Consider the following 9,557-nt stretch of genomic DNA (forward strand, 5'->3'; position numbering starts at 1 on the left):
ATATAGCGTCGAAAGTTAAACTGCTTTGTGATGAAGACAAAACGGTGACTCTTATGATTGACGAAATTCATATAAAACCGTATATGGATTATAAAGGCGGAAACATTGTTGGAAAAGCTTTTAATAGTACAGACTGTGCAAAAAGTGCTCACGTTTTCATGATAAACAGTTTGTTATCAACATACCGCGATGTTGTTCATATCTTGCCTGTAAAAACGCTGGATGCTCAAACCTTATATAATTATATAGAAAAAATTGTCATTGGATTGGAAAAACTCGGATTTGAAGTGCTTAGTATTGTTTCGGATAATAATGCCATTAACTCGAAGGTAATGTCCTTTTTTAGCGATCCACCTGAAGTAAAAAACCTATATAGAAATCCTGCTAATAGTTCAAGGCCACTATTTTTTGTAATAGACTCTGTGCATATAATTAAAAACTTAAGAAATAACTGGATAAATCAGAAACCAGATCAATGTATGTGCTATCCAGATTTCGAAGAAGAAAAAATGAGACTTGCTTCATTCCAAGCTCTCAAAAATATGCACTCAAGCGAAAAGAATAAGTTACTGCAGTATGGATACACACTTTCATTGAAAGCGTTATATCCAACTTCTATTGAACGGCAAAATGTAAAATTAGCGTTGCAAATCTTTAATTCAAATGTTGCAACGGCACTGCGTGAACTTGGTCCAAAAAAACACTTTGAAAGCTTCGAGGATACTGCTGCTTACATTCAAATAATCTGTCGGTGGTGGGATGTGGTAAACGTTAAAACCTTAGAGAAAGGAAACAGGCACAGAAATCCTTATGAACAGCCTATTACGAAAAATTCTATACATATTGAATTTTTACAAAAATTCTTACTTTGGTTGAAACGGTGGGAAAATTCGGAAGGTGGTGGGAAATTAACACGAAACACCCACTTCGCTCTATCCCATACAACGGACACTTTAATTCAAATTACAAATTATTGTTTGAACGAGAAAAAATGGAATTTGGTACTATGTGGGAAATTCCAAACCGATCGTTTGGAAGAACGCTTTGGTATGTATCGGCAGCAGGCTGGAGGACAGTATCACGTTTCTATCCGGCAGGTTTTTGAATCAGAAAGTAAGTTGCGCATGCAGAGTACTGTACCACTTGTTTTGAAGTCAACTGCTTATGGCGATGTAGAAGTTCCTTGCCAAAATATGTCATCGCTTTTAGAAAGTAGCGAAGATGATGAAGGATTTGTCAACTCTGGTTTGAAAATTTTTTACTATAAATCGTATTTAACAGTGTTAAATTAAAATATAATACTGATTATAAGCATGTTACGTCCGGGATTTTTCGCGTGTTTATAAATCGCGAATTTCCGAACGCGGGGTGTGGGATCGGAATTGAGTGACGGTCGAGAAAGCAGTTTCTGAATATGAGTGGAGGGATTTGTGGGAAAAGGAGGGAAACGATCAGAGCGATAGTGGGCCGAGCGGAAGCACCGATCGTCTCTCGCCTCGGTGTATATCCTTCATCGGGCGGATTTGCCGCATGTAAAGATGGGCATTGTTAGCACATTAACCTCGTACAGCACAAAATGCGTAACTTATTTACCGATGGTTCCCTTAGAGGAGAGGGAAGAACGAGGAATCGAATAATATATATATGAAAAACTATTTATAATTATTACAACAAGAAAGAATAATAAGAAAAACGAGAACGAAATACATATTAACGAGGCTGCTAGAAGAGCTGAGAACGAGGTAACCCTCGTGATGGCATAAAAGCAAAATGTAAATTATGCGCGGTAATATAATTAATAATCATAACAATAACCGAGGCGGCATCGCCTCTATATACACATACATATATATATATATATATATATATATTAGGGTGTCCGTTATTTTGGCGATTTTCGAAATTTGTACGGGACCCCCCTAACTTTTTAGTAAAAAAAATAACAAAAATTTTGGCGCTAATAAAAAGTTCCTACGATGATTCTAAGTGGAGGCTCATCGATGTTGAAAATTAACCCGTAAATCTTATGGGAAAAAACATTTTTTTAGTATTTCTTCGGGCATTTCCACCGCAGTCAGTCTAAAAATCCAGCAAGTGAGATATCTTTTCTTGAATGTTTTCCACGTGAAATGAGCCTAGGCGGAACAAAATCGATCAATTTCCGGCCGAGTTATTCCACTTTGAACTTCAATAATTTTTCACCCAAAAAATGAGAAGAGCCTAAAATCTCTCAATAAAATTACAGTAGCTCTGTTAGAATGCATTTTAAAATCATGAACCATTGAATTTCACATTCCTTATAGTTTTGCGATTAAAATGACCACCTTACAAGTTAAAAACGATAATTTGTAGCCGAATTACCGCAGTTTTTATGAAGAAGTTTTTTTTACTAAAATCAGGTGAAGGAAATGAAGGTTTAGTTTATTCGCTATAACTCGAGAGAAAAAAATCGTAAGTTATTGCACGAAATACGATCATATTCCTTACGTTTTTTCCTTTCGAAAGCCATACCTGTCGTCATTGAAAAAAAATTTCTGGACGCCATACGGTCCCTTTAATATTGCTCTTCTTCGAACGCGAGAAATCTGCAAGCTGATAAATATCTTTCTTATTAATTGTCCCGTGCACTTTTCGTTACCAGCAATTTTTTTTATTTCAAATTTGGCAATTTTATGTTGTTTGTGATATTAATTCTTTGATATGACAAAAAATTTCGAAATTGAAAATTGTGAATTACATTAAGTAATCTTAATTTGTTGCAATTTCTGACATATTTTTTATTCATTTTATTTTTTACAATTAACATCACTTTTCTATTGATAAGTTTTGTTTTCTGCTATTAGTGTCGATTTTTTTGCACTGGGCTACACTTTTCGGTATTCACTGATGATTTGCAAAATCTGTTGTTCGTAGAATGAAAAATCATTACAAGAACTTTTCATTAGTATGTTTAAGTCGGAAGTCGCAACGGGTCCTAAGTATGGTTGCAAGGACAAGTCGTAGTAATAGAAAATAGAAATTTGCAATCAAGCAAGAACTAAAGCTTAGAAAGAGTCTCTGTTGTTAGATTCATCCAATAGATTTTCAAATAGATTTTCACAACTTCTTTAATTGCCTTTGCTCTTTCTTCACGCATTTCCTTCCTTTTTTCGTGAACAGAAGATTTGTTTAAAATCAGTAAATTTCTATCAACGCCAAATGTCTCCGCAAACGCTGCAGCAAGATGAATAGCATTTCGGTTACTAATTTTACATTTATCGAGTGCAACGGCAATTTTTGTTGTAATGAAATTTACTCGTCCGCGAAATTTTTTTATTTCGGGAGGTCCTCCAACCATTGCTAATTCGTGACTTGAATCAGTTTCAACACTTTGTTGGCTGAAAGTGCCTGCGCTTTGGGAATCTTGATAACTCATTGATTCATCTGAAAAATGTGAACAGTTTTTTTAATATATTGAAAAAATAATTAAAATTTATTTTATGTTTTACCTACTTGAGTTGTAGCATCGACAGACTCAATACATTCAAGTTCACCTATGTATATATATATATATATATATATATATATAACGAGGGAAAAGAGGGTGATCCTTCTACCACCACGGGACAGTGGTCGTCCGTGCGATGGCTAGTTTTGACGCGTCGCCACTCAGGACCAAAATCTTGAGGAACCGCCGGTTCCTTGGCACCGCGGCAATGCTTCGGACGCGCGGCTTCTCTATAACAGGCGGCGTGGGTGGAGGGGCAAGCCTGTACGTCGAGGCCGGGGCCTGGCGTGATACCGGCAGCGGCCGGGTAGGCTTCCTGGTTGGCACGTAGCTGTCGGCGTCCGGAGCCGCCGGGCGAATCGCGGTCGCGGCAGGAGCCGGTGCGCGAGGCCGAGGAGGCCGAGGAGCAGAGCCGACGATCGGCTCAGTGATAGCTCTCGGAGGATCTGGAGGGTGCGTCTCCCGAGGGAAGACCCCGGACGGGTCAAACTCCCCGCGTTGGGTGAGCTCCCACCAAAGTCTCTTTTGCTGGGTGTTTTGCCCTGCTCTACGCCCTCGTCGGATGCGACGCATAACCTGTCGGATGCGAGAATAACATTATTGTCGAGAGAAAAAGGGGGAGAGTTAGAACTAAAATCGGGCGAGATCGCAACTCCAGAATCGGTGGATATTTCAATCGCGGCGACCAGTGAGCAGCATAAAAAAAAAAGGGGGCACGGAATCGAGCTACTGAATGTGGCAGCGCTCAAACTCCGCTTGCTTGCAAATCGTTGAGTGGAAAAATGCTACTCACTGGGGGACGAAAGAAACCAACTGGACGGCACAACACACACAAAAAAAACGATGGTCCATCATTGTTCACTTTATATGAATATATATATATCTTTATATATATTAACGCTGAAAATGAATAATTGAAAAATAACGAGAGAAAGAGACCCGCGAGTACGTGAATTAATTATCCGGTGAAAAGAAAAGAAAGAACAAAACTCAAGAATATGAAAATAAATAATAAAAGCTTGATACCGGTTCGAATAAATTTTTAGTTTATGCACTACGTATAATACGACCGCGGAACACTAGATTGAATTATTGTCGAACACGGCGGAGCGCACACTACTATGATTATACAATTAATTTGTTAATTTATACACTTACGCTCGCGTAATTATTATCCCGGCTCTTAACAATATGTTTCGAGAATGTCTCGCGATCGGTTTTACGCCGTCAAGATATATTCCAATACGGATTTGTCGCACTATGAATTACAATTTTACTCTATAATCTTACTCACGGAGAACCTTATAGTACTATCAGAAATAGAACAATAATGAACGAGAGCGCTCTGTTCCGCTCGATTATATAGGGCCAGCTTGGTGGCCGCGGCGTGTGGAAATGCCGAATTTCCAGGAAAAAAGGGCAATAAATCACTTTTGCGAATAATTAATATCTCGGTACTTGATGAGCGCATTGCTCTGATACTTGGTATCATTTTAGTTCGAATTTACGCAAAACATTATATCGAGTCGGATTTTCGTTAGCGAGCGCGGAGGCGCCGTGATAAGGCCGCATACCGGACTTTAGTTTTTCTAAATAGGTTTTCGCCCTATCTGTCAACGCGGATCAGCGAGTATCGCGCGATGCGCAGTAAATTCGTATTCTCATTACGCTTGTCTGATGTATGAATGATTTTGGTAAAAAGGGTGGTTTTAATGGAGATACCACGGTATAGTTCTGCGCGGGATGCGCTAACCAAAATCGTTATGCTCTTAATTGTATCGTGGCATCAACGAATCCGCGGATTTTAATAATTAATTAATCGGCGTGAGGCGCCCGGGAGGTGGTGCCCTCGCGTAAGTGCGGCGCTACTTAGAGTTAATGCAGGTACTCGCGAAAACGTACGGCGCGATAACAGTAGGTGGGAAAGAGATATAAATCTCAGGGGCGAAAATTGAGCCGAGAAATGAGCGCCGGACGTAACAAAGCATTTTAATGAAAATTAGAAAATACGATGGAAATAGTTTATTTAATATAAACGTCAGATTATCTTCTTCTTAAGTAATAAAGAAAAGGATAACGTGACTTTAACGGTTATCGTATCTAGAATCATGTTATTGGAAAAACTCCTCAATGAAGATTAGTGTATACGACAGAAATAGCGTACTTAATCCCAGTCAGAAATAGTTTCTTAAAAAGACATCGTTTTGATGTCGTTTCGATTGTTATTTTCGATCTCTGATTTGTATACTATAGCACATATATTTCAGACATAATTGTAATATCTAAAATCTGTACAGAAAAACAAAATATTTAACTACTTAATCGTATAAAATATAGAATAACTACTTTTATTTAATAACTAAAATAACTACTTATACAATAAGATATTAAATTTTTATACTATGTCATTTTTCTATTTTTAATTATTTACTACAATGTAGAGTGTGGCGACTCTTATCAGTCGCACTAACGAAAACCCACCAAGCAGCTACCTTTCGTTAAGCGCTCGGTGGGAACATCCAAGCGCCTGTAGCACTCGACCATACAAGCGCCCGTAACACTCGACCGCGCGCAAGTGCCGCGCGACGCGCAACTACCGCGGTACGCCCACCAGAGGGCTAGCGCCGATAATGTTATTGCGTGCGAAGAATCGGTCCAGGGCCCTTATAGATAAGGCGCCGAACCGATCAACCACCACCGAGCTGTGGCATGCAGGGCTATACCTCCAAGCAGTTTTTACCTCAGCTACGGTCTCTTGACAAAGCGCAGCCATTGCAGCTACAACCGCCACCGCAGCCTCATCAGCAGCAGCCACCGCAGCCTCCGCCGCAGCCTCCGCCGCAGCAGCAACAGCAGCCAGCGCAGCCTCCACAGCAGAGGCCATCACAGCCTCCGCAGCGGCAGACGCCGCAGCCTCCGCAGCAGCAGCCGCCGCAGCCGCAGCAGCCACAGCAGCCAGCGCAGCCTCCACCGCAGAGGCCATCACAGCCTCCGCAGCCTCCACCGCAGAGGCCATCACAGCCTCCGCAGCAGCAGCTGCAGCCACCAGCCCGCCAGAGAGGGACCTCGCTTATCCAGCGTCTGCGCCAGCAGCTCCTGCGCCGCCGCCAACTACAAACAGCGGCCCTAGGATTCGGCCGGTAGAGGCCACAGGACTGTTCCGGCGCCAGCCAAGGCAGCAACATCAAAGGGGGCATTCACCGCAGCCTCCGCCAGGGTCGCCGACACTGCCGACGCCTCCCACGACGCCGCCGGCCGTTCCGCACAGACCGCAACCAACCGCTGCACGAAAGGTGACCCTCCAGCTTGCCACCTGGAAGCTAGAGCGGCTAGACATCCCGCCGCCTGCTAGGACCAGGCCACCGCGGTATTGCCTACACCCGTGGGACCTGCGGGTACGCCGGTACACCTCGCCGAGGTACCAACAGGCGCCTCCACCAACGAGGCAACAGGAGCTGTCCTCTGGTTCAGAGTGGGAGACCTCCAACCCGGAAACGACGAACCGCAAATCCGAGGACATAAACGGCAACTACTGGGGCCCTGAAAAGAAGACTCTGACGCAGCCCTCGCTCATCTACCGAGAGCGAGTCACAGAAAAGCGTCGAACCACCCAGTGGACAAGCACGCAGCCGCCGCTCGCATACAAGGAGCACAGTCCCTCTAAGTGAGGGGGCAAACCAAACGGCCCTTTTCAGGGCCACCACAAAGTACCAAAGTTCACCACATTGTATATAACTGTACATAGCAGTAATAAACCTTGTACATAAACTATATACAGAGTCACGACTTCAACTTCTCTCTTGCGATCCCTGGCGCCGCACCGACAGAGGCCGACAGCGACGGCCGGTCGGTACATCTACCAGTAGCGGGTAGACGTAACCGCATACGCAAAGCGCTACATAGAGTATCTAGAATATCTATAGAAAAACAAAGGATTACAGAAATGTCTGTCAAATATAACAATACATATAATTCCATGTAATTTGTTGTATTTTGTTACCGTACAATTTTAAAACATGTATTGATATTTTTGGATATTTTAATGTTCAAATAGGAAGTATACCCGATTTATTAAGAAAAATATGCTTTGTTGACGACGACGATATTGATCAGATTGAAAAGGAGACTTGGCCACTTCTGGTCTATATAGCTGGATACACTGCGTATTCAGCAATAAAAAAATTTAAATGCGAATACCGCAAAGTTTTTCTAACAGCTGATGAGGCTATAGCGTTTTCTAATTTAATAGATGCGAATAATCGAAGAGGATTATGTTATCCACACGAAGATATTCTTACGTATGCAGCATACGCATTCGTTATCATTCAAAAATTACTTGAAAAAGAGCGTGAATTTCTAAATCAACCAAATCAGCGAAAAGTTATGAAAACTCTTCTATTTGAAAGTTTATCTGATTTGAATTTTGAACTGTTTCTAGGTCACTGTTACGTCCGGAATTTTTAGCGCTTTTATAAATCGCGAGTTTCCAAAAGCGGCGTGTGGGATCGGAATTGAGTGACGGTCGAGAAAGCAGTTTCTGAATATGAGTGGAGGGATTTGTGGGAAAAGGAGGGAAACGATCAGAGCGCGAAGAGCGATAGTGGGCCGAGCGGAAGCACCGATCGTCTCTCGCCTCGGTGTATATCCTTCATCGGGCAGATTTGCCGTATGTAAAGATGGGCATTGTTAGCACATTAACCTCGTCTAGAACAAAATGCCTAACTTATTTACCGATGGTTCCCTTAGAGGAGAGGGAAGAACGAGGAATCGAATAATATATATATGAAAACTATTTATAATTATTTACAACAAGAAAGAATAATAATTATAAAAATTGTTGGTACCAAGTGACTCGTATTGATAATAATCAAAGGAAGAGACGTGCCAAATCGAGTCTTGAACACTGGATGTTGATGTGTGTATAAATTGATTTATTGTGAATGTACAAATTTTCTTACGTTTCGATCCACAGTTTGGATCCTTTTCAAAGAACTTCTATTACATTATAAGCATTGTGCTACCTGGAACACTATATGATTAGAATTAATATATTGAGTAATGTCGGCTTGTATAAAATTGTTGTCAAATAAAATAAAGTAGGAAACAAGGTCAGTCAAATTATAAAATGAAAAATAAGAAATATAAAGTAAAATATTAAGATTACTAGAAAGAATGAATATATCTTAAGAAAAACGTTATGATTAAGTAACATAAAATGTGAATATTATGACTGATGATAAAAATGATTATAAATATAAAAGTATAACTAATAAATACAATAATGTATGAGATGTGTGTGTGAGACTGCATAAATGTTATTATAATATAAAAGTGAGTTCATGAAATTGTTGTAAAAGTCAATTAGTGATTGATGAATTAGCTATGATTATAAGATGCTTGAATATTTATGCAAAAACACTTACATGTTATAATTTAGAAGTAACGGATTGTATCGTTCTGGTCGAATGTTCATGTGCTAATGTGACATTTAACAATCGTTGTTATAGAAAATTAAAAACATTAAAAATATGGAAATCAAAAATGAGAAAGTAAACAATCATATGTTTTGTCAAGGAGTTCTGTGTCAGTTTGTAAATTTAAACTATTTTTTTGTTGACGAATAAAAATCATCTCCGAAATGAGTCTTTTATTTAAAGAGACTTCTTTGTCTAGAATTTTAATATTGTCCCAGTTAAAATCATGAGAAAATTGTAATCTATGATTGGTAATGACAGAATTTTGTTGTGTGTTGCGGTTTATATGATTTCTGTGTTCGGATATTCTAGTTTTGAGTGTTCTACTAGTTTGTCCAACATATGATGCATCACAATCTTTGCATGAAATTTTATAAACTATATCAGTATGTAGCATGGTGTGTAATTTGTCTTTTTGTGCTTTGATTATATTACTGAGGTTGTTGATACTTTTATAAGCTACTCTAAATGTTGGACAATCTTTAAAATAATTTTTAATAGTATTAGATAAGTCTGATATATATGGTATAGTGAAATAATTAATTTTCATTTTATTATTATTGTTGTCATCATTGTTAGTACCAGAAGTAATTCTG

General features: G+C 39.9%; 1 protein-coding gene across 1 annotated transcript; it reads left to right on the top strand.

Annotated features, from left to right (window-relative positions):
• Positions 1–6,196: 6,196 nt before the first annotated feature.
• Positions 6,197–7,155, top strand: LOC108775104 (proline-rich protein 2). The gene is made up of 2 exons (XM_018541385.1): positions 6,197–6,539; positions 6,581–7,155. Exons 1-2 carry the CDS (start codon positions 6,197–6,199, stop codon positions 7,153–7,155), a joined length of 918 nt encoding a protein of 305 aa, XP_018396887.1.
• Positions 7,156–9,557: the final 2,402 nt, after the last annotated feature.

Source organism: Cyphomyrmex costatus, unplaced genomic scaffold (genome assembly GCF_001594065.2).
Source record: "Cyphomyrmex costatus isolate MS0001 unplaced genomic scaffold, Ccosl1.0 scaffold2815, whole genome shotgun sequence".
Taxonomy (NCBI): Eukaryota; Metazoa; Arthropoda; class Insecta; order Hymenoptera; family Formicidae; genus Cyphomyrmex; species Cyphomyrmex costatus.